Source organism: Microcebus murinus, chromosome 15, assembly GCF_040939455.1.
Source record: "Microcebus murinus isolate Inina chromosome 15, M.murinus_Inina_mat1.0, whole genome shotgun sequence".
Classification (NCBI taxonomy): domain Eukaryota; kingdom Metazoa; phylum Chordata; class Mammalia; order Primates; family Cheirogaleidae; genus Microcebus; species Microcebus murinus.
This window is the reverse complement of record NC_134118.1, coordinates 45,593,876-45,620,186: the sequence shown is the minus strand read 5'-3', so window position 1 is coordinate 45,620,186 and position 26,311 is coordinate 45,593,876. Positions and strand designations below refer to the sequence as shown.

Below are 26,311 nucleotides of genomic sequence, written 5' to 3'. Positions count from 1 at the left end.
TAGAATGAATTTCTATACAGCATCCTCATATGAGGGAAACTGCCAAACCTCCTGATGTATGATTTTGTCTCGGGGATAGTCAGGCATCCACAAACTACAGGAAAGTGAATCATACTTGAAGGCTTTGGCTGGGGCCAGCAGGGCGTACATTCCTAACACCCATTTGCCTAATGGTCAATTGACCTATGAGTATTTCAATTAAGATCTATTCCCCTTCAGAGTTTCTGCATCTATTTGAATACATTGTCTTCTTCTTCTTCTTCTTTTTTTTTTGTCGTTTCTTTGTCATTCTGGGGATTACTACTGTTAAACCAATTCTCTAAAGGCATATTTTGTTTCTTGAACAAATGGATCGTTTCGTATCTTTGTGGTGTATTTTCTCTATTTTATTTACTTTTAGAGTCTGTAAGAATTTTTAAAGCCAGCCAATCTTTCTAAATTAAGAACTTTTTTTTTTTTAAAAGACAGAGTTTTGCTCTGTTGCCCAAGCTGGAGTGCAGTGGAGCAATCTTAGCTCATTGCAGCCTTGAATTCTCAGGCTCAAGTGATCCTCCTGCCTCAGCCTCCCAAGTAGCTGGGACTATAGGTGCATGCCACCATTTTTTTTTCTGTAGAGATGGGGTCTAGCTATGTTGCCCAGGTTGGTGGTGAACTCCTGGCCTCAAGTGATTCTCCTGCCTTGGCCTCCCAAGGTGCTGGACTTACAGGTGTAAACCACCACACCTGGCCTAAAGAACCTTTCATCAAGGCATAATTTAATTTTGATTTTTAGGACCCTTGCACACATGCAAAAACACTAAAAAGAGTTTTCAATTAAGGAGAATGGCTTTTATGTGACTTCAGAACATTTTATTTAAATTATTTAGATTTATTTAATTTTAATGATTTTTTAAAAAAAATTCAGATACCTTAACAGTAAATTTCAATTAGGGAGAGGCAGGGGTCCTCAAACTGTGGCCCATGGGCCACATGCAGACCACCAAGGACATTTATCTGGCCTGCCAGGTGTTTTTGTCGCCGCTGCCTGTCCTGCTTAGCAGCCGACTTGTCCCAGGCCCACAGTGCGCATGTGTGGAATGTGCGCCACACTCTTCAACAGCCCTCCAACGGTCTGAGGGACAGTGAACTGTCCCCCTGTTTAAAAAGTTTGAGGACCCCTGGATTAGGGCTATCTGAGAATCACCTGGGGAATTTTCCCAACTACATATACTGACATCCTCCCCTAGATTCAAGAATTTTGGGAGAATTTCAGTGTTGCATTCTTTTTGTTAGTAAAAAAATAATAGGGAATGGAATCTGCTTTTGGCTTCCTGCTTCCTCGTGACCATAATCTGATTGCTGAGCCCTTCCCGAGCATTCACAAAATATTTTTAAGAGTTTATGATTTTAATTAAACTAGTACTGGTAACAGCCAGAATATATTTGGAACGTCATAGATCTGTTGTTCAAGAAAACTTGTACTTGGAGGCCACAGCATCAAATTCTGTACCATGAGGTTCTAGTTCAAGGCAGTAAACTTCCTTTGATGCCAATGGGATCAGAAAAATAAATATTTCTAATCCCATGAGACAAAGTGTTTTCAAGGACAAAGGTTATTCAAAAACAAGAGTGTTTTGGTTGTTTGCAATGTACACACGGAAATGTTGAGGCAGGCGAGGCCCAGTAGGTCCGAGCCAGGAGTTTAAGCAGGTGGGCTCCACGCACGCCCCAGTCCAAAGCGGGCAGCCTAGGGACTCACCGGCAGGGCAAGATCCTGACGACGTCATTGGGCTTGTACCCTTCAATACAAACGGCACAGTTGTCAAAATCGGGCTCTGTCTCCTGCAACAGAGGAAGCACAGATGAGCCTACTTTCTTAGCTTCAACTCTTGTGTAAACACTCAAACGACAAACCACAGAGAGCTTGCCTGGAGCGAAGCTTTCAACGACAGTCCTGGTGCCAGTTTCTTAATCAATAATTTACTATCTATTGGCTTAGTTTCCATTCCTTCTAACTTCTACTTTCTGTTTCTAGGTTGCACTGCAAGTGCTTCTGCGAGGAGAACCATTTTCCTAATGTACCATTCCTAATACTGCTATTAATTATAATTAAAGGTGACATATCAAATTCTCAAGCATGAGAAATAATATAATATATGGAGAAATATCTGAATTATACTTAACCTATCTATTTCTCTGGGATCTAGTTTATAAAATAACTATAAATACAACATAAAATAGTGGTTCCAATTTTTTTAAGCACATAAATCTCTTTTAATACCTCACAATATGTTATTATGTAACAATCCTTATGCTTTTATTATTCTCTGATTGAGGGGGGGAAAAGTAATGACCAAAATGTACTTTAAATGTAGTCATGCTTTTAAATGAATTTTATCTTATTAAACCCAACAGAGTTTTTACATAGTTGAAAAATATTAATAATAGCACATAAATTGTGAGATAAATCAATTATTTAGACTAGAAACAACACCTGCTGTACATGTGGAATTCTGAATTCCTTTCAGTGCCCCAAGGAGCCCCAAATCCATGTATTGTCATCCATTGCTCTGAACCTTCTCCTGGGGAATGGGGGGCCTGGAAGCCTGGACTGTACTGCTTTGCTGTCACCCTCCTTTTGGCTTTATTCGATTATTCTACAGTAAGGGAGGCTGTTGCAATGACTCTGGAATTCTAAATACCATATTTCACATGGATCTAACATAATTCCTGCATTTAAACTGTAGATTTAAGTGGAGAACACAGCTCAGCACATAATGCTGTCTTTCTTGCAAGGATTCATGGAAAAATCTTCTTAAGTCACAATACCAGGAACAACCATTTTGCTTTTATCTTGTGGGATGCTGGAATAAGGTAATTAAACATTGTTTGAATATTCTTCCTTCTTTGCACTGGCTGCTAGAAAGCCCCAACCTAAATTTGAGACCCATTTCTGTTACATATTTCAGGTAATGCACTTGTTTACTAATTTTATCCTGGTACTATCTATGTTTCTATATACTTACTTTTCCATTTCTCTGATTTTCTATCCAGATATTTTATTATCCTATTGTATGCATTTTCTAAACTGCTTTAAATTATATTTAATAAAGAAGAGTATAAGTAACAGACACTTATAGGACAACTATTAGTATGTATTTCCCTTTCCCATCCTTCTCTCTCTTCCACCTGGCTATCAGAACTGTTAGGAGCTCCTCATCAAAAAGAAAAGAGGCTGGGGGAAAAAAAAACAACAACAAAAGAAAAGAGGCTGTTACCTTGTCACCCTTCTTGATTGTCCTGACTTGGAGCTTGCTGATGGCTTTCTTTGCTGCATCTCCCAGTCGGCGCTGGAAAAGAAAAACAAAACTGCTTGTTAGTAATAAAGATGTGTAATTCTTGACTTCATTTATGACAGTATTTAATAAACCAGGGCAGCTAGCTCTGAAATCATGCACAGGTGGCATAAATGTTAACAATGACGGCTGGAAGAGATGGGGCAGTGGTACCTGTACAAAGTGACTCTACTAACTGAGGTCTATAAAAGAGCTTCATGCCTAGTATCAAGCAAGTGGCATATGGCATAAAAAGATCCTGCCCTACAGTTCTCCGGTGCAGGTTACAAAAAAAAAAAAAAAAAGTTTTGTAATTTGCTACTCTACCCACTCAATCTGTACAGAGAGGTAGTCAATCTGGAGTAGCTGGAACAATCAGGGTTTATTGCTCATACAATCCTTTCAATTTGCTCAAGTAGACCTAGGTTTAAATTTGGTCTGTTCCATCCTATTCCATCACATTCTCATATGCAAATTTCACCTCCTTTATGTACACGTATGAATGTGCATATAGAAAAAAATATAAAACATAATGTTCAGTTTAGCAAATAATTATAAAGCAAACACCTGGGTAAACACTATCATCCATTTCAAGAATAATGTATCATGCCTCTCCTTTTTTTGATAGAGAAAAGTACTGTCCCAATGAGCCCTGCAATAATGCAACAAGAGGAGAATGAGGAAGACTAAGAGAAGCACAGAGTGGGGAGAGAATTAAATTTTAATCTGTCAAGAAAAACAATGGTGTGTTTGTATGCTTGTGAGTTTTCTCCGTGGTTCATCTCCTTAGGTACACATACCTTTTGGTCTGCAGCAGATGTGTATTTGCAGCTGTAAAACACAGCTGAAGGACTAAGATTAACAGAGCTAACATTTAAAAACATTTTTTTATTAATTAAAGTGCTGCCTTTATTTATACCTCCAAAAGCAAGTATTCACACTTAATCTCTTTATATACAAAATCATGCTAATACTAAAGGGCAGACCTGAAAATAATTTTTAAGATTACAGAAGTTCCCGTAAAGATCTTTTTAAGTTAAAAAAAAAACATTTGAAGGTTTTGCTCTCAAAAGTAAACTTATATAACATGTAACATGCAACAGTTCTACAACACTTTAGGTTTGCAAAAATGTTTTATCCATAAAGATTGTAGTTGACTGATATAATCTCTATCTTTCCCATAGGCACTATGCTGAGAATATTATACAAATCATCTTAAAGCTAAGCCCTGACCAGAGCTCACTGGAGACATTTCTATCTCACCCCACTGTCCCTCTCTCTCTGTCTCTCTCTCTCTCTGTTTTTAAACCATGTTTCTGTACATATTGGTAGCTCTAAGCCAAAGTTGAACAATATGGCTCTAAGGCAAAAATGCAAGCATATTTGTAAAGAAGCACCATTATATTTTGTTCCTTTTTTAAAACAATTTCAGAATATTTTGGGGGTACATTTTGGTTACATAAATTGCTTTTGTACCATTTGAGTCAAAGTTATAATTATGCCCATAACCTACATAGTGTGTATTGCACCCGTTAGGTGTGAATTTACCTTTCCCCCTTGCCCTCCTATCTGTTTGATTTCTTTTGAGTTTTACTTCTATATGTGCACATGAGTATTGATCAATTTATTCCAATTGTGGTTGGGTGCGGTGGCTTACACCTGTAATCCTAGAACTCTGGGGGCCAAGGTGGGAGGATCGTTTGAGTTCAGGACTTTGAGACCAGCCTGAGCAAGAGTGAGACTCCGTCTCCACCCAAAATAGGAAAAATTAGCCGGGCATGGTGGCACATGCCTGTAGTCCCAGCTACTCAGGAGGCTGAGGCAGTAGGATCACTTGAGCCCAGGAGTTTGAGGTTGCTGTGAGCTAGGTGATGCCATAGCACTCTAGGTGGGGCAACATAGTCAGACTCTGTCCCAAAAAAAAAAAAAATAATAATTAGTTCTAATTTAATAGTCCGTACCTGTGGTATTTGCTTTTTCATTCTTGTGATACTTCACTTAGAAGAATGATCTCCAGTGCTATCCAGATTGTTACAAAAAGTATTAGTTCACTTTTTATTCCTGGCTGAGTGGTACTCCATGGTATACATATACCACACGTTATTAATCCACTCATGTATTGATGGGCACTTGGGTTAATTCCACATCTTTGCAAATGTCAACTGTGCTGCAATAAACATTCAAGTTCAAGTGTCTAAAATGACTTGTTTTTCCTTTGGGTAAATACCCAATGATGAGAATTATGGATTAAATGGTAGTCCTACTTTTGAGGTATCTCCATACTACTTTCCATAGAGGTTGTACCAGTGTGCAGTCCCACCAGCAGTGTGTAAGTGTTCCTTTGTCTATGCACCCACACCAGCCATCTGTTGTTTTGGGACTTTTTGATAAAAGCCATTCTCATTGGACTTAGGCACTAACTCATTGTGGTTTTGATGTGCATTTCCCTGATGATTAGAGATGTTGAACATTTTTTTTTCATATGTTTATTGGCCATTAGTCTATCTTCTTTTGAAAAGTTTCTGTTTGTGTCTTTTGCTAACTTTTTAATAGGGTTGATTTTTTTCTTCCTGGTTGAGTTCTTTGTAGATTCTCGTTATTAGCCCTTTATTAGATGTATAACATGCAAATATTTTCTTCTATTCTGTAGGTTGTATATTTGCTCTGTTGATAGTTTCCGTGCTGGGGGAAGCCTTTTAATTTAATCAGGTCCCATTTATTTATTTTTGTTGTTGGTATGATTTGCATTGGGGTCTTCTTCAGAAATTCTTTGCCTAGGCCGATATCTAGAAGATTTTTTCCCAGCATTTTCTTCTTGAATTCTTATAGTTTAATGCCTTGAGGTTTAAGTCTGTTTATCCATTGTGAATTGATTTTTGAGTGTGGTAAGAGGTGCAGATCCTCTTTCAGCATTCTATATGTGGCTATCCGATTCTTCCAACACCATTGACTAAATAGGGATTCTTTTCCACAGTGTATGTTTTTGTCTGCTTTGTCAAAGACTGCATGGCAATATGAGGAGGATTTTATATCTGGGTTCTCTGTTCTGATTCATTGGTCTATGACTCTGTTCTTATGCCAGTACTATTCTGTTTTGGTTACCATAGCCTTGTAGTATAGCTTGAAGTCTGGTAAAGTGATGCCTCCTGATTTGCTATTTTTGCTTAAGGTTGCTTTGGCTATTCAGGGTCTTTGCTGGTTTCATATAAAGTGTAGAATTATTTTTTCTAGATCTGCAAAAAATGATGTTGGTATTTTAACCCTTTGTACTTGCTTGCTTTTTTCTCGATTCCTTTATTCTACTCAGGATTTAATTTTTTATTTTATTTATTTATTTTTTATTTTAGCGTATTATGGGCGTACAAGTGTTGAGGTTACATATATTGCCCATGCCCCCCTCCTCCCTCGAGTAAGAGCTTCAAGCGTGTTCATCCCCCAAATGTTGTACATCTTACTCATTGTGGTTGTATATACCCATCTCCCCCCCACGGATTTAATTTTTTAAACACCCCAGATTTTACAAAGTGCGACAGTAGAATAAAAAACTGGAGTTTCTTTTCATACAAACTTATTTTGATTTTTTTATATTTCAAATTATTGATACATTCAAAGAGTAATTTTAATCTCTATAATTTTTCATGGTGTGATATTTTTTGAAACATTCACCCACATGAAGAACTGGTTTACATTCACATGTTTTACAAATATCAATCGTCTCTCTTCTTCCTCCTTTGATTTTTCTGTTAAAACAAACAACACAATCTTTGTGTTTTTTGTTAGGGTGAGGTGTGATTATATGAAGCTTTCCATCTAAATGTTGCTCTAAGTTAGTGGATAATAATCTATCCCTGGAAGTTAGTGTACCATCTCTGCATTTACATTTTACTTGTCCTTTCATGCTAATGAAAACAAGAAAAGATACTGGAAAAATAGACAAAAATCCCCCTTCCCTCCGCGGTGAAAATACATGAGTGTGGCTCGACATATGAGCTGCTACCGATGCTAACTGTGTCAAGTCACACTCGACATCCCAGTGCAAAGGGTTAATGAGGATTGCACTGAATCTGTAAATCACTTTGGGTAGTATAGACATTTTAACAGTGCTGATTCTGCCAATCCATAATATGTTTTTCCATTTGTTTACATCCTCTGCAATTTCCTTCCTTAGTATTTCATAGTCCTCCCTGTAGAGGTCTTTTACCTCCTTGGTTAAAGATATTCCGAGGTATTTTATTTTCTTTGCTGCTATCGTGAAATACATTGAGTTTTTTATTTGATTCTCAGCTTGACTGTTGTTGGTATATAGGAATTCTATTGATTTGTGTACACTGATTTTATAACCTGGGACTTTGCTGAATTTATCAATTCCAGGAGTGTCTTGGCAGAATCTTTGGAGTTTTCTAGATAGAAGATCATATTGTTAGCAAAGATCAATAGTTTGACCTCTTCTTTCCCCATTTGGATACTCCTGATTTCCTTCTCTTGCTTGATAGCATTCACCAGAACTTTCAGCACTATGTTGAATAGAAGCGATGACAGTGGGCAACCCTGTCTGGGTTCCAGTTCTAAGTAGGAATGCTTTCAATTTTTCCCCATTCAGTATGATGTTGGTTGTGGGTTTGTGGTATATGTCTTTTATAATTTTGAGGTATGTTCCATCTATGCCTATTTTGTTAATAGTTCATATCATAAAAGGGTGCTGAATTTTGTTAAATGCTTTTTCTGCATCTATTGAGAGGATCACATAGCACATAGTTTTTGTTTTTGCTTCTACTTATGTGGTGAATCACATTTATAGATTTGTGTATGTTGAGCCATCCTTACCTCTCTGGGATGAAGCCCACTTGGTTGTGATGGATTACTTTTTACATGTACAGCTGAATTCAGTTTGCTAGTATTTTATTGAGAATTTTTGCATATATATTCATAAAGAATATTAGTCTGTAGTTTTCTTTTTTTGTTATGTGCTTTCCTGGCTTTGGTATCAAGATGATATTAGCTTTGTAGAACTTATTGGGGGAGGACTCTTACATTCTTGATGTTACGGAATAATTTCTTCAGTATAGGCACCAGTTATTCTTTGTAGGTCTGCTAAAATTTGGGTCTGAAACCATCTGGTCTAGGACTTTTTTTTGTTGGAAAATTTATTGCTGCTTCAATTTCATTACTTGGTATCAGTCTGTTCAGGAGTTCGATTTCTTCCTGATTACACCTAGGGAGGTTATGTGTTTACAAGAATTTGTCCATTTCTTCCATGTTTTCAAGTTTATGCGCATAGATAGTTTTATAGTATTCAAAGATGATGTTTTGTATTTCTATGGTAACTGCTGTAGTATCTCCTTTTACATTTCTGACTGAGCTTACTAAGGTCCTTTCTTTTCTGGTTAATCTAATGAAAGGCCTGTTGATTTTGTTCATCTTTTCAAGGAACCAACTTTTTGTTTCATTAATCTTCTGTATAATTCTTTTGTTATTGATTCCATTTAGTTCTGCTCTGACCTTAGTTATTTCTTTTCTTCTGCTGGGATTGGGATTGGTTTGCTCTTCTGTTTCCAATTCCTTGAGATGATTCATTAGATTGTTGATTTTTTATCTTTCTGTCTTTTGGATGTAGGCATTTAAGGCTATGAATTTTCCTTTTATGATTGATTTTGCTGAATCCCACAGATTTTGATAACTTGAGTCCCCTTTGTCATTTAAAGTATCTTTTGATTTCCATCTGAACTTCCTTCTTGACCCAACAGTCATTCAGAAGTAGGTTGTTTAATTTCCATGACTTTGTGTAGAGTTGAGTGTTTCTATTGGAACTGTTTCTGTTGGAACTACTTTTATTCCACTGTGGTCTGAGAAGATATATGGTATAATTTCTATTTTATTAAAAAAATGCTTTGAGACAGGTTTTCTGGCCTATGAGGTGTTCAATCTTAGAGAATATTCCATGAGCTGATGAGAAGAACATATATATTCAGTAGTTTGGGGGGTAGGCTATTCTGTAAATATCTGTTAGGTCCATTTGTTCCAGAGTTCCATTTAAGCCCATTATTTTTTTGTTTATTTTCTGTTTGGAGGATGTGTTCCATTCTGTCAGAGGGGTGTTAAAGTTCCTGGCTATTATGATGCTGCTGTATATCATTTTGTTTAGATCAAGTAGCATTTGCTTTATTAATCTGGGCATGCCTGTGTTAGGTATATAAATATTTAGGATTGTCATGTCTTCTTGTTGAATTGTTCCCTTCACCATTATATAATGACTATCTTAGTCTTTCTTTACTTTTGTTGATTTGAAATGCTATGTTATCTGATATGAGAATGGCTATATCAGCTTTCTTCTGATTTTCATTTGCATGGAATATTGTTTTCCATCCCTTGCCTTGAACCTTCATAAATAATAAGTGAATAATATCTTGAGGCAATAGATATTTTTTTAACTATGGGAAACCACCTGAGACATTTAGCCAGTTAACAGGAAAATTTATAATCTATAAGTAATACATGGCTATTGAAAGCTCAGTAAAGAAAAAATATAAAAAGATAAAAAATATATAAGTACTATGTGCTATAAGGTAAGCAAAGTTGTCCTAGCCTTGGCAAAACCAGCCAGTCTCAACTGACAGCTGCTCTCCATGGAAGAGTAAGGATTGAAAGGCATTGAGAAATGGCTATGAGTTACTAGGAGTAAATGCTGCAAACCTGCACAATGTTAAATTTAGAATAAGAAATCTGGATCTCAAATAAACAAATGTTGATAATTTTTCAAGTTAAGAGCTCAGATATTTTTACAATCATGTTTAATTGGTATTATATAATATTTGGACCTAATTCAATCACTTAATTTTTATTTTCAAAGCCTGAGTAATTAAATGGAAAAAATATTTTCATACAATGGTCATATAATCCAAGAGAGCCAACTTTTTTTTAAAAAGCATTAGAAATAATGCTTTCAAAATTTAATTTTATTTAAAACAATTCTTTAGCAAATGAAATATGCCCTTCTTAAATGTAAGCATGTAAAGTAAGTTCAAAGATTACTTTAAACTTTTGCTATGTATTTAACTTTACTTTTAGCTATATCTGAATCATAATAGGGTGGCTTTTGAAAATATCTTCTTTCTTTCTTCCAGAACAAAAGCCCTTTCCATGCTATGCCCTTCCAAATGAAAATACAGACTGCTGTTATTTTATTTTTAAAGGCATGTCCTTTTAGGAAATGTAAAGCAAGCTGACATTAAGGTATCAGGGATTATGGCTAACAGTAAAGTTAATGGTTAGGGAATTAGAAAGATGAATTCTATTACTGGCATTTGCATAACTGGGGTCTAGAAAGGTTAAAGAAGTTCAGCAAGGGTAAAGTCTTTTAGGAGATGGACTTCCAAAATTAGCAGAATTAACAGATTGAGAGAGGCTAGAGTAAAAGAGAAAGCACAATCATGGGTGGAGATATGTTCTGAGGAATGTACCCTTAGGTGATTTTGTCATTGTGAGAACATCACAGTGTACTTACACAAACCTATAAAGTATAGCCTACTACATACCTAGGCTATATAGCCTGTTGCTCAAGGCTACAAACCTGTACATCATGTTACTGTACTGAATACTATAGGCAACTGTAACACAATGGTAAAGATTTGGGTATCTAAACATATAGGAAAAGTAAAAATACGGTATTATAATCTTAGGAGACCATGGTCATATATGTAGTCTGTTGACTTAAATGTCACTGGTGCATGACTGTAATAAAGTTCTCTTCAACATCAAGTCTTTTCCCTGGAAGCCTTGAGAAATCAAATGATTCACAAAGGTAGAAAGACATATTTTCCTTAATCATTCTGAGAAATGGTATCATGGTATTGTCTTCCCTTTCCTATGAAGTTCCTTGAGTTAAGCCTCATTCCATGTTATTGACATGTAATACACATATACCTCTTTTGAAGAGGAAAATAGCATTTTGGCAGTGGCTGATGAAGAGTTGGAAAATCTCCCCTGGCAGGGGCAGAACAGATGGTCCAGATGCCTGAAGAATACAGAAAAATCAGCTTCTGAGATATACATCATGATTCTGGGACCATGTATACTAGATTTTTTTTGGTAAGAATTCTGGCTTAACAAAATAAGGGGGAAAGCACCATAAAGTTTTAAAAAGTACAATGTCCATATACACGCAAAGATCATCACTATGTGTGTGTCTATTTCTAAGTAATATGAAAATTACAGAAAAAAAAGTCCCACTTTCAACATTTAAAAATTTTTTTGCAACATTTAAAAAAGGTGCCATTTTCAACAATTTTCAAACTAGTATTATTGGATTTCCAAAATGTAGATTAAAGAGACAATGAGTAAAAACATAAACATTCTTAATGAAATGGCCCAAATAAAGCAGTTGTTACTTTTATAGGTGATCTTTTCTGTCTTTGGTTTTTTTAACTGCACCAAGTATAGAAGAGGAAGGAAGACTCCAGGCCCTGCTCAAAATGAGTTTTGTACATAGCCTGAATAGAGACTTTAGGGATTGGAACCTCAGGTCTATCGCAAAACAGACTCTTTCCTTTGTGAGTATCAGAAATGTAGAGTAAGGCAATGCTGACAGAAGACCTAGTGGCTTTCTCAGGTAGACCTAGGGACCTCCTCAGATTTGATTCAGCCTTTTGTTTCAGGTAGGGATTCCACTCTCTTCTTCAGGGAGCTCCTGTGAATGTTCTCTAACCCAACCAGATCCAAATCATACTTTTTACTAAGGACTGCCAGGAGTTGGACCATCTTGGTAATGAAATTATCTATCACTTTGACCTAAATAAGTATAAGAAAATATTTACTAAGGTTATTGGTTTCTCAACAACAGTGAAGATAAAGTGCATTATGAAATATACATAGAGAACCATGCAATAAAAGAATAAAGTGTGACATAAATGCCAACCAGGATAAATAACAAGAGACCCCAATTCAACCCGAGACACATAAATTAGTGATCTTCTAGATATTTAAGAAACTGAGAAAAATAAGACACTTTCCCCTTCCTCTGCTCTGTGTTATAAAGAGAAATGCAGTGAAGGTGATTTAAAAACAAAAACAAACAAAAACAACCCAGGAACATAAATATGCCAAAGCATAGCATCAAAAGTGAGTTTATGTTCTTCCTATTGCATTTGACTGGATAACTCTGTATCATATTTGCCCTTTTTTTCTAAGAGCTATATTTTATAACCATGTCCATTATCATCTTCGCCATTAACAAGTGGAAAGATAACTAATCATTTCCATGTCTAGGTGAAAGGAGGATACTGCCAAAGTGGACAGAGTTGGTCTCAGTCATTTGGAACCTCATGTGGCCATATGACTCAGACATTCTCCTCACTTGCTCTAATATATAATAATAATCCTTCTAGGCCTAGTTGATTCAATGGAAATAATTGCACACCCAGTGCAGTAAGTTTCCACAATATAGACCACAAATCCATACATCTAAAACAATTTGATTATTTTGCTGCCCATGATGACCTTATAAAATGATGACTTAAAACTATTCGCATACTCATGGCATGATTAAAAATACATTTTTTTTTTGTGGGAGGTGTTGTAGAGGAGAAGGTAATGGCTTAGAAGTTAGAAGACCTACCTCTTTGCCTTATTTCTTTCACTAACTGTGTGACTTTAGCCAAGTCACTTAAACATTCTGGTCTTCAGTTCTCCTTTATTAATAAAATAAGGTATGTAAAGTCATGTCAATTCCAGCATTACCAGCTCATGATTTTCATCCATGTACAACAGTTTAGGGAGACAAAAGTGTTTCAAAACCTGAACTATTTATCTACAAAATGCAATTCAAGGGCTCATTACCTCACTGAGTACTGCATGGATATGACATAAACTTTTGCCTTTCTGTTCTCCCGAGAGCTCTGCAACTTTCTTCTAAAGCAGTTTCAGGGACAATTTTAATTCTCATTGTTTAGGAGACAGAAGTATTTCTGACTCCACTGGTGGCTGAGACTTGGTATCTTCCTCTCCCTTGCCTTTCTTTTTCTCTGTGAAGCTCAAGTTTACTTTAAATTCTGTTATTTCTCTTGTTACAATATAGCCTGAGCATAAATATGTATAAAAGAAATCAAAGGGCCATGGGCCATGTAAATACAAAAAATAGGGAAAAGTATAATCAGGGAGAAGTAAATCTGTCAAGAAAACTTTCTTGAATGTCATTACCAGGCCTCACATAAAACAAATCAAAACAGGTCCGGTTTCCTTGGATCAGCCTCAAAGGCAATATTGTTTATGAAAACTCTGTTTAGTTTATCTGATCTTTCCCACATTTGAAATAGCTACCATCTATTGGGAGTCATGTGGTTTTGAGGACACAGATCCAGTCCTTGTGTCTGAGACAGGATGTCCTAGCAGGCAGTGAGAGTGTCTTAGAGCGTCACTAGAACACAGGCTTACCATCCACGGCCTCGGCAAGAATGCTGCTTGCTGGGTTTGCTTTCCCATCTGTCAGGGTTTTCATAAGTAGGGTAAGAATTAGTGAATGGCAGTGGAAGTGGCACATCTGGGGTTAAGGGGCACATGCCTCCTTGATCTCCTGGTGGGGAGGGAAGAACTGTCCACAGCACACACTGGTGGTGCTCAGGTTCAGGAGTCTGTCATGAATCTGGCCTCTACTGCAAAGGTACAGAAGAGGTCACTACATGGCACGTCATTAGACGGGCAGAATGAAGATGAACCGTAGCATCCTCTGTAAAGCCCCCTGATGTGAAGAATCTTAAACCAGATACAGTCGACCTTCTGTATTCGTGAGTCCCACACTGACAGATTCAACCAACCAGAGAAAAAAAATATTCGGCAAAAATAACCAAAAAATAACAATAATAAAATAATACAAATAAAAACCCAATTTGGTATAAGAACTAGTTATATACCATTTACTTTGTATTAGGTACTGTGAGTAATCTAGAGATAGTTTAAAGTATGTGGGAAGGTGTTGCATGGGTTATGTGCAAATATTAATACTACACTATTTTATATAAGAGACTTGAGCATCTGCAGATTTGGGTTTCTGCAGGTGGTTGGGAGGGTGAGTCCTGGAACCAGTCCCCTGAGGGTCCCGAGGGATGGCTGTACCAGGAAGGACTTAACAATCAAACTTCACTTCTAAAGCCAACAGGGCCAGCATTCACTGTTGAGTGGACTGGAGGTCATTTTACTGCTGTGACTGAGGTGGAGACAGGTGACTCTCCCCATGGGTTGAATCTCTGTACCTCAATGCTGTCAAGGGGGCTCAGTCTAGAGGAAACCACTTTGACTTGAAATTGCCAATCTGGCTGTATGCACTTGAGAAAAATCACTGAATATTTCTCTCTCCCAAATTCATTATATCAAATGTTCCTTTTAGTTCTAAAAACTATGATTCTGGGATTAAGCAATGAGCATTCTCACATACATGAGTAGAATTACAGCCAGGTGCCCTCTGCCTCCCAATTTTCATGACGGTGCTTTCCCATCTGCAGCCGGACTGGGAACGTGGGTCATTAGGACTCCCCGAGAGTGCCCGTGCTACAGAAGTCCACACTAGTGGCGTTGATGGGCTATTTCCTTATTACCTCAAAGTACTCATCCAGGGGCACTGTCAGGGCTTGTGAGGAAAGAGAGGTCTGCCATGGCATTTAAAGGTCACCATGACATGTGTTAAATGGCCCATAAAACATTTTCCCTAAGCATTATGTGGCCTTCCTTCTCTTAACAGTGGGTGTGGCTTGGAACTTTCCACACCATCTTGGAGCCTCTACCATCTAGTGCCCTGCTCCTTTAACAGGTGGAAGTGTGCTATCAGGGCCTTCCTTTCCTGAGCACCATTCCCTCAGCTTCCTCTCCTCACCTGCCCTGCTTTGCTGTCTTGCCTGACTGCGGTTCGTTCTTATCTCCATGAATCTGACCCAGCTCCTCACTCCACATGATCCTGTGCAATTACAACACTGGGTTGTCCTTTTGCCTCATGGCCCTGCCCTTCCCAGGCCTCTGATTCTACTTGGCACCCAAGCCATGGTTAGATACAAACCCTACTCACTCCTACGTAGTCTCAGCTCCGGAACCTCAACCTTGACTGGATTCCAGGTCCTCACCTAGCTACCTGGGGGCATCACATTATGTAACAGAGTACTCCAGGCTTGGTCAGAGATCAGATTCCATTAGGCTGGAATGGGACATTTGGCAATTGGCTCCCACAAAGTCCTGTGTGTTTCCCTGGAAAGACCTGATCCCTAACTCATATGAGATACTTCCACAGGTTCTTAAATGTCACAGGGCTTGTTCAGGAATGGGAAACAGGAGTCCATCCACATTCTTGAGCTCTGTGCAGAGAGGACCTGAAACAGTCAGTCACTGGACTCAGGTACATACAAGCCATCTGACAGACCAAGCTCCCCAAAGAGGCTGCACACAAGGAAGACGGTGGGGCGACAGGAGACACAAGCATCACGGGTGAAGAAGGCGGCTGCAGAGTAGTTCACCCTGAACAGGGAAGCAGTGGGTCCCCATGGCATGTGAGGCTGTGCTGTGTCTCTGCAAGCCAGTCTCCTTGTGTCACTCCCTCAGAGCACCCTTGTGCATTGGCAGGGTGAGGTATGAGGCACGAAGAGAGTAATTTCAGATAATGATAAAAACTGGGAAGAAAATGAAACGAAGACATAAAATTATATGATCAAGGGAAAGAGATGGGGGGTGGGTTGGTGATGAGGCCCCATTAGAGTTTCCCAGGCTCAGGCCTCTGACCTCCTCTCCCCAGGTGAGCTCATGCTGCCCTGATGATTAAATGGCATCTGTATGCTGATGAGCCCACACTGCTCTCTCTGGCCCTGTCTTCTCTCCTGAGGTCCAAGCTTGCATATGAAAATACCTACCTGGCATCCCTGCTTCGGCATCTACAAAGTCTCTGAATTTAACATCGCCAAATCCAAATTCTTGATTCTAAGACCCTTTGGAATCTCTTCTTTCTCTGTCCTTCCCATTTCAGTACATGTTGTGAGAGTTGACCTAATTGCATCCTCGAGCCCTCTCCTTCCCTCACACGTGTGGTAATCACATGACTTCCTTGAGAGTAAATTGGGGAGTTATTAACAATTAGGCTGTGTGACATGTTGATACAGTGACTTTCTTTTAATGGTGATCTGCACAGAGTCAAGCAGAAACTGAGGTGCTCAGCTGGCTAATTCAAGTTCAGTCTCTCAGATACCTGAATGGTTGGATACTTTGCCAAGGTAAAATCAATTTGATATTCCATTTCAGGCTGTGAGCCTACATCTAACCTGACAGCCACTTTTTCTAGAGGCCAATAATACTTTAATAAAAATAAATGATTTAAGTTAACCTTATGCTTATTATAGTTATAGCTTGCACAGCTGTAACTTTCTGTTGAATAGAGTGGAACAATGTCCATCAAAAGAGAAATATTTTTCTATGGGAAATTATATGTACTTATTTCATCCATCAAAGGGCTAAAGTATAGTGTTCATTTGATCAGGAAACAGTGTTAACTTTTAATGTGATCCCAATTCACTGAGTGACCCTGATGGTATTAATAACATCCTGCAATTCAAGGAAAGTTAATAAAATGGGATCAGAGTAAAAACTTAAATATGAACCACTTCTGTACCATCTCCTTCCAATTTGTTTTTCAGAGAGTATGCATATGCCTAGACAGTCATGCAAGTTATATCTACCTGCACAAAGTGAAATAATGATTGAAATAATTAATTAACTGAACATGTTAGTTCTACATCCATTTTTACTGCCTTGAGTCTAACTGGCATTGCATCCATTTAAATTTCAGAATATTTAATGAAAGTGGGAAAATTAGATTTGTCATCAAGGAGTCTACATGAAAGTAATGATAGATACCATTCATTGAAAGCTGATTAAGTGATTAGTGTGATGCACAGCAGCTTTAAAAGTAATATACATTAACCCATTTAATCCTCACTGTGATCATAATAGAAAGGTATATTCTAGGGCTAGGTGCAGTGGCTCATGCCTGTAATCCTAGCACTTTGGGAGGCTAAAGAGAAAGGATCGCTTGAGGCCAGGGGTTTGAGACCAGCTGGGGTAATAGTGAGATGCTGTCTTGTCTCTACAATCAGCCAGGCATGGTGGTGCACGCCTATAGTTTTAGCTACTTGGGAGGGTAAGGCAGAAAGATCGCTTTGAGCTCAGGAGTTGGAGGCTGCAGTGAGCTATTCTGATGCCACTGCACTCTAACACAGGCAACAGAGCAGGACCCTGTCTCCAAAAATAAAGAAAAAAAAGAAAAAAAGAAAAAAAAAATACTAGAGATGGCATAAATCTTGTCTAGGACCCCTCATTAGGAAAAACGAAAATAAAAAAAATAGGTATATCCTTATTAAGTTCAGAAAACCAACACATAAAGAAATTACACAACTTTTCCACTTTTGGTAAGTGGTGGAATCTGACTACTACATAGCCACAAAGACCATGTTTTTGAAGATTATTTAATGACGGGAAATGGTCACCATTTAATAAAAAGTAGAACATAAAACGTATATGTGTTTGTGTCTCATGTATACATAGACACACATAATGGCAATTTACTGAATATATATGTAGGGGATTAAAAATACCTGAAAGATAATGTTTTCAATTGTCAGCAATTCAATAGCATAATGAGTGAATTGTCTTTTCTCTTACTGTTTTTCTATGATTGCCAGACTTTATTAAAATGAGTATATACCATTTTGATAATCAGAAAAAAATAACAATGTTTAAAAAATTGTTCCAAAAGCTACAGAAAATTTAAACAGATCAGTTATCATAAAATAAATAAAGAAGAACCATCCTCCTAAAACAAACAAGAGCTCAGACCTTATTAACTTACAAAAACATTTCTGCTAATACTTTAAGAATCAGCTAATTCCAGTGCTATTTAAAATGCTTTAGAGCTCCACTGCCCAAGAGGGCTTTTTGCACTGATGAGGATGTTCTACATAAGCACTGCCATACGGTAGCCACGCGAACTGTGGCTAGTGGCTGAGGAACAGAACTTTAAATTTTATTTCATTACAATTAATTTTAACTTAAATAGCCACACGTGGCAAGTTACTACCATGTTGCATATTGCAGCTCTAGATTACAGATAATGGAGGAAAGTTTGCAAATTCTTCTTATAAAGCTGTATAGCCATTACCTAAACATGATAAAAATATAAACAGTGGGCAAATTTCACATATAAATATAAGGTAAAAAATAAATACACTAAATAAAATGCTAATAATATAATCTAGCACACATTAGAATAAGAGTATATACCGAAAGTTCAGGATGATTCATGCTGGGAAATCCATTAATATAGCCCATTCCTTTGAATAGCTCAAAAGAGAAAACTTAGACCATGGCTACTGAACAGGCATTTGTTAAAATTAAACATCTATTTTTGATTGAAAACTCTTAATAAAATAGGACTAAGTTGACATTTCTAACATTATGTATTTTATAACATGATAGAATATATATCTTGACATAGAAGACTGCATGGAGAAATAATAAAATGGAGAAATGATAACAACAATCTGATTAAATTCAGGATATTCCCATTCCCATTAAATCTTCATTCCTATGGAATGAAGAGAAATATGTTCACTCTAACTTTAGGCTATTCCAGAGGTAGAAACCAGTGAAATAAGATAGCAGAAAAAAATGAGATGCTTAAAATTTGAAAGAAGTTATCACTGACTACGGGTATTGTTAACATAATTCTGATAAACTAATATGAACAATCACAAATACTACAATGTAGGGGTTATAAGCATGGACTCTGGAGTCCTGCTGCTGGTTTAATTGCTGGCTCTATTAGTAACTAGCTGTGTAACCTTGGGCAAATTACTTAATCTCTCTGTGCTCAGTTTCCACATTTGTAAAATGAGGACAACAAAATAATCTATTATAGGGCTACTAAGAGGATTAAGTAGGTAAATATATACATACAGAACTCTCACAACATGCCTGCATATAATAAATACTATAAATATTATTATTAAGGTGATAATGAGGCTATGAATAGAAAAAAAGCTTCCTACATGAAAAAAAAGAATTTTAATTTATAATAGCAATATAATAATTAAATTCCTAAAAATAAACATAAGAAAAATGTCCACAATTAATAAGTAATTAAAAATGCTACTGGGAATAAAAATAAGAGTTGAATAAAGGGCAAAATATACTATACTTGGATAGGAAGATTCAACATCATAAGATTATAAATTTCTCCTATATTATTCTATAAATTTAAAAAATGATATACTGGTTCTAAATTCATATAAAGATAAGAATGAAAAAGTAGTAAACGAAGTTAGCATGAACAGCTATGAGAAATATTATAATTCTGTAGTAATCAAAATAATACTAGAGTATGAATAACAGATTAATAGTACAGCTTGGAAAGCATAGAGATAAAATCAAGAATATATAGATATTTAACATACTTTAAATGGGAATACTACACATGGGGAGAAGATTAGTTATTCAATAAATGCCAGTTACAAAAAATGGTAGGCCATTTGGGAAAAAAACTCTTGCCTTTCTACTTCATTTTTTATACTAAAATAAGTTCTCTATAAAGATTTAATCACGAAAATGAAATTTAAAAAGTCAAGGGTGAAAATGTGAGAGAATGTTCCTCTGTAGTCTCGGCCTATAGAAAAGTCTTATTATGCAAAACTCTATTAAGACCACTATGAGATAACATCTCACATCCATTAGGATGGCTATTATCAAAAAGACAGGTAAACATTGGCTAGGGTGTGGAGAAAAGGTAACCCTTACACAATGTTGGTGGGGATGTAGATTAGCGCAGCCATTATGAAAACAGTATGGAGGTTCCTAAAGAAATTAAAAATAGAATGTTGCCCAGTAATCCCTCTTCTGGATATATATCCAAAGGAGATGAAGTCACCAGTGTAAAGATATCTGCACTCCCATATTCACTGCAGCATTATTCACAACAGCCAAGACAACCTAAGTGTCCATTGATGGGCAAATACATAGAGAAAATGCAATACACACACACACATACACACACACACACACACACACACACACACACACACACACACACAACGGAATACTATTCTGCTTTTAAAAAGGAGATCCTGACATTTGCCATAACATGGATGGAACTGGAGGATATATGCTAAGTGAAATAAGCTAGACACAGAAAGAAAAATATTACATGATCTCACATGTGGAATCTGATTTTTTTTTTTTTTTTTTTGAGACAGAGTCTCACTCTGTTGCCCTGGCTTGGAGTGCCATAGCATCAGGCTAGCTCACAGCAACCTCAAACTCTTGGGCTCAAGCAATCCTCCTGCCTCAGCCTCCCGAGTAGCTGGGACTACAGGCACGCGCCACCATGCCTGGCTAATTTTTTCTGTATATTTTTAGTTGGCCAATTAATCTCTTTCTATTTTTAGTAGAGACGGGGTCTCGCTCTTGCTCAGGCTGGTTTTGAACTCCTGACCTCGAGCAATCGCCCACCTCGGCCTTCCAGAGTGCTAGGATTACAGGCGTGAGCCATTGTGCCCAGGCTGGAATCTGATTTTTCAAAAGGGTCAAATACACGGAGATGAGAATCAAACAGTGGTTATCAGGGAAGGGGCAGGGAGGAGGAAATGGGGAGCTGCAGGTCAAAGGACACAAAGTAGCAGATACACAGCATAGAGAAGTCCAGAGATCTAATGTACGACATGAGGACTATAGTTAATGAAATTGTTTTGTATTAGGAATTTTTATTAAATAGGTAGATTTTCGCTGCTCTTGTCACAAAAAACTGTGTGAAATATTATATATGTTAATTTGCTTCACTATAGTAACCATTTTACTATCTATATGTGTCCCATAACATATTATAAACCTTGACTATATAGAATCTTTATTTTAAAAAAGATTAACAAATTTAGTTATGCAAAATCCAAAAATTTCTGCATGGCAAAAAGCACCACAGATAAAATCAAAGACAATGAAAAGGTGAGGGGAAATTGAATCCTCTATTACAACAAATGATTAATTAATCCTTTGGCCTCTATTACAACAAAGGATTAATTAATCCTTTGGGCAATAAAGAGTTTATACACAAGAAAATGACCAAAAACTCAACTGAAAAGTGGTCAATTGTTAAAAGCTGATACTTCACAGAAAAATCTTTACTTTTTCTACCATACTTGAAAATATGTTTAACATTACTTAACATTAACATAATAAAAAAAATGATACTATTTTTAACTTACCAAATCGCTAATAAGCTGTAACATATTGTTTTGGTGATGATATGCAGACACAGTAATTTTCATGTACTGTTAAATAAATTGGTTCAAATTTTTTTGGCAATGTGGCAGTACCTATGGTAGTTTAGAACATACATACCATTGCCCCAGGGATTGAACTTCCAAGGTTTACCTTACAGACATACTCACAAATGTGCTAAGTGTTATGTGTACATTTTTTTTCAATGAGAAAATGTGTCCATTAATAGATGTTGGTTAAATAAATGTGACACATACAGACAATGAAATGCTATGCAGTCATTAGAAATGAGAAGGCAGCTTGGCTTGTGGGAAGTGAATTAATGCCCAATATGAAGAAAGAGAGAAGGGTATAGAATTAAGTACACCATCATTTAAACACACACACACACATACAAGCAATGTTTTCGTAAGAACATAAAATACCCCTGGAAAAGAAGATATTCCAGGCAAAGGAACTGAGTAGCTGAGGCACACACATGGGAAGGCAATTACTTTTCATTATATACCAGTTTATACCTTTTGCATTTTATACCATGTGTATATTATATGCTTAAGTGCTTTTTAAAATAACTTTAAATTTTTATCTCCTTTTCTTCTTCTTTTCACAAGGAGGAAATCCTGGCTCTTTCCAAATTATGTTCACACTATTGGCATAATCTCAGCTCACTTCCCCTTTCTCCCTTTATTACGTGGGTTATTAAATAAATAACTGTCCAAAAAAAATAAGGCCATTGTGGGACAAATGACTGCCATTTTACACGATACTAGTAAAACATCAAAATAAGTATATTTGGAATATTTCTGAAAAACTATACAGCAAATGTTAGCAGTGTTTATCTTGAGTGTGGGTATGATAGGCAATTTTGTTTCTGTCTTTGTATTTTCTGTGATGTGCAAAGTTTATACAATCATATATGTTGCTGTTGTAACCACCTTTTAAAGTTTTTTTTTAACTTTTTGTTACTCACCTGGTTCCTGTCCCTGGCATTTGCATACCGAAACCTCTGGATGTAATAAAAGACCAGCCATGCGAGGGAAATGATCATCAGGACAATGAAGGAGATGGAGACAAACACAACCGAAGTGCGGCTCACATATTTCTGCAAGTTCCGGGTTCCGATGGTGATGTACATGGTCACGGTGACGTTTCTTTCCAGCAGGCTCACTATCTCCCTCCCTTTCGGCTCCGGAATCATTATGGCCACGATGTCTTCCACACCTGTGGCGAGAGGGGCAGGAACGGGAATAAGGTCAGGGGAGATTGTGGGGGTATCAGAGTGACGCGTCTAGACTGAGCAACATGCAACCAAATCATGACCCTGCCTTGGAGAACTCTACGCCAGGCTAAGAAGACCTAATAGCCAGAAACCAAGTCAAATTTTCTCTTCCTTTACTGACCCAGGGATGTTGCTATATTGTATAGGAGGAAAGAACCTAACTTGAATTCATGACGTTGGTACCAGCGAGGCCATGATCACGCTCTTCTCTTTTTCATCTCTAAAGTGTTAACCTCAGGTCTGGTAAAGGCGGATCCTTCCCCGTCAGCCCAGTTCGATGTTATGTGTTGCATTCCATGGATCCCCTGAGGAGGAAAAGGAACTTTGCACTCCATGGCAAAAGGGTAAAATGCCCAGTTTCATGCCATCTGTCTGAGAGCTCTCTCCCTTCTCTCCCTTTCCCCCACACGGACATTCTGAATATTCAGTTACAGGATTTCTGTGTATCATTTATTTCCAAGGCAATTTTCTTCTATAGTGAGTATCCAAGCAACCAAAAAAAAAAAAAAAAAAAAAAAAGAATTAAAGCATAAGTCCCCAAACTTTCTGGCATCAAGGGCTGGGTTCATAGATGACCACTCTTCATGGACTGGGGAGCGTGGGGGGATGGTTTCAGGATGTCGGGAGGATTCAAGTGCTTTGCATTTACTGTGCAGTCAAACCTCTCTGCTAATGATCATCTGTGTTTGCAGCTGCTCCCCAGCACTAGCATCACCGCCTCAGCTCCATTTCAGATCATCAGGCATTAGATTCTCATAAGGAGCACAACCTAGATCCCTCGAATACACAGTTTACAGTAGGGTTCGGATTCCTGTGAAAATCTGATGCTGCTGCTGATCTGACGGGAGGCAGAGCTTATGTAGTGAAGTGAATGATGGGGAGCGGCTGTAAATACAGACGAAGCTTTGCTCGCTCACCTCCTGCTGTGCAGCCAGTTCCCAAACAGGCCACGGACTGGTATGAGTCCGCAGCCTGGGGGTTGGGGACCACAGCCTTAAAGAGCACTAATATGATTTGCCAACATACAGTAATAGTCCCACAATTATTTTTTGCTTATATAACCTAATTGAATGGAAACTGCTTGTGTGGCCACATACCAAGCAAAGAAAAGATAGAGGCAGTACAGATAATTCCAGGACTGCTTTAACTCCACTCTTAAATACTCCCACCACATTGCTCGTTATTTAGACAGTTTGAAGCAAAAGTGGCACTTTTCTTGGGCCTGAGTTATAAGAGTTTTTATCCTCTTTGTGAGGAGTTCTTGGTGTCCACAAGGGGACTTTTAGAAATTATATGATACCAGATTCAAATGTCACTGTGTCTGACACATGGAAGAGAATATTAATTTCACTAGGGTAGGTTCTCAGGAATCACCCCAATTCAAATCCATAGAGAACAATGCAAGATGATTAGGGCACACAGCTCCTATGTCCACGTAGAAATATTCTAATACCTGTGATGACTACAAATTGGAGGGAGCAAATTTGCAATTAGGATGTTGGAGTTTTAGGACAAAATTAAACCCTGCTATAGCTGCTTAAAGCTGGCCTTATTCCTATGCTGAGGTCAGTCAGCTAGCTGGAACTACCAGATTACATTTGTTTAGGGTGCCCCAAGTCTCTTAAGAACTACTTAGGGCTTTCACTTGACCTTGCTCTCTATGCAGGGTTTTCAATCCTAAATTCTTTGATGGTGTTTCACTTAGGCTGAATAAATACTTTAAAAGTTAACTACGTACAAAGGTGTCTGTGCATGCTGTATCAATTATATGTTTAAAAAATTTCTAAAACCTTTGCATTGGTCCAACTGCAAAATCATAAAGCCAGAGAGTGCTTGGGTTTAGCTGTTATTTCTGGGAATTACTGAAACTGAGGGCATGAAATTTCAACTTTGCAGAATTTACTGACAATTCTGATGTTCCTTTTCTTTTCACATTTACTTTGGCTAATGGCTGCATGTGGTCTGAGGTTTTGTGAGGGATTAAAGCTGCTGGCAGGTTTTGTCTCTAGAGAAACATGATCTTCTTTGCATACTGGACTAATCTGGCCTAAAGAGGCTCATCCCAGCACTGCAGCTATTTTAGAGTTATTGGAGTAATCGTAGAATCATAATTTTTTTCTCCTGCATTTCTTTATTTATATTCTTTAGGCATGTTTAAGGCTCTAGAATTAGATTATTTTGAGGAAGGCATGTTGGGGTTATTTATGAGACTTTGTATGCTGAGACATGCACAAGTTTCACAGGTTATAGCAGTCAAATTTCACTAATATATTCTTTTATGGCTTCTAGTTTTGCTATCTAGCTTAGAAAGTTCTTTTTCACCCAAGAGTATAGAAATACTCATCTAAAATCTCTTCTTGAAACCTTATATTTTTACTTTTTACATTTAAATCTTAAACAACCTAACTGCGATTTAATAACAATACAGTATTTATTGAACTATTATAACGTGATAGAAAGGGGGAAGATTAGGATGCAATTTATTTTTCCCCCTAAATTATCATATTTTGCACTTTTTTTGTTTGTTTCTGTGTGTATGAGGTTGACCCATCTTTTGCTGAACCTGTACCAGGCTGTTTTCATTGTGTAGTTTTAACATACTATCTTATAGCCTAAATCTTCCTTCACTATATCCCCCCTACAATTTTCCTATTATATACTTATATTTAAGAGAACATAGAGTCTAACAATTAAGAGTTGGGCTCTGGAACTGGATAGCTTGTTTCAAACTCTAGTTCAGCATTTTAAAAATAGGCAAACAAATTTTTGATCTCCACAAAGCTTTAAATTACTCATCATCCATTTTCAGGGACCTGAGAAAACATTTTGTCTTCCTGTAGGATAAAGTATAATTAACTATTTTAAAGCATTTATTTTAAACTTAAATGCTTAGTTACACTGCTTGTGTTGTTTGTCCTACTGTTGTGCCTTCATGCTATGTATTAAATAACACCCACTCAGAAAGATAAACAGTACAAATGACGGTGGGGAGGGTCTATTCATCTGGACTTTGACTTTATTCATTTTCAACATTCATAATAACTTTCTAGGGTTAATTATGGTAAAAATAGATGGGATTCTGGGATATTTCTATGTGTGCTTTAGTCTATACATTGTGTGTGGCAAAAGGTGATATTGGAGATATGTATTTATCCCAATAGAAATAGTCACCAAGAATTTGGGTACCTAGGGTGGCCCCAAAATGGTACTAAGTGGATTTAGATGAATTGTCATTCTGATCAATGCACAAAATCCAAGGCAAAAAGCTACTCCAGGATCTAAGTTGTTCAAATGAGACATAAGCAACTATGTGAGTGTAATCAAATTCCCTGATCTTTGCTTCATTTTGGAATGTGCAGCTACAGTGTCAGAAGCTAGCAGATTCTCTCAGGTATTGTACAGTGTAATTGCTTCTATGGGTCTGTGGGAGGCA

The 26,311-nt window shown here is 37.3% G+C and overlaps 1 protein-coding gene across 3 annotated transcripts in view; it reads right to left on the bottom strand.

Annotated features, from left to right (window-relative positions):
• RNF150 (ring finger protein 150) overlaps window positions 1-26,311 on the bottom strand; it is a 233,949-nt gene that overhangs the window by 75,803 nt on the left and 131,835 nt on the right. For 2 of the 3 annotated variants that reach the window (XM_076010611.1, XM_012783828.3), the window contains exons 2-4: window positions 22,570-22,820; window positions 3,258-3,329; window positions 1,739-1,821 (exon numbers count right to left, since the gene is read on the bottom strand). In XM_076010611.1, the coding sequence (XP_075866726.1) occupies window positions 1,739-1,821; window positions 3,258-3,329; window positions 22,570-22,820 (406 nt within the window). The remainder of the gene's footprint in view (window positions 1-1,738; window positions 1,822-3,257; window positions 3,330-22,569; window positions 22,821-26,311) is intronic. The other variant, XM_012783829.3, reaches the window with a different exon arrangement.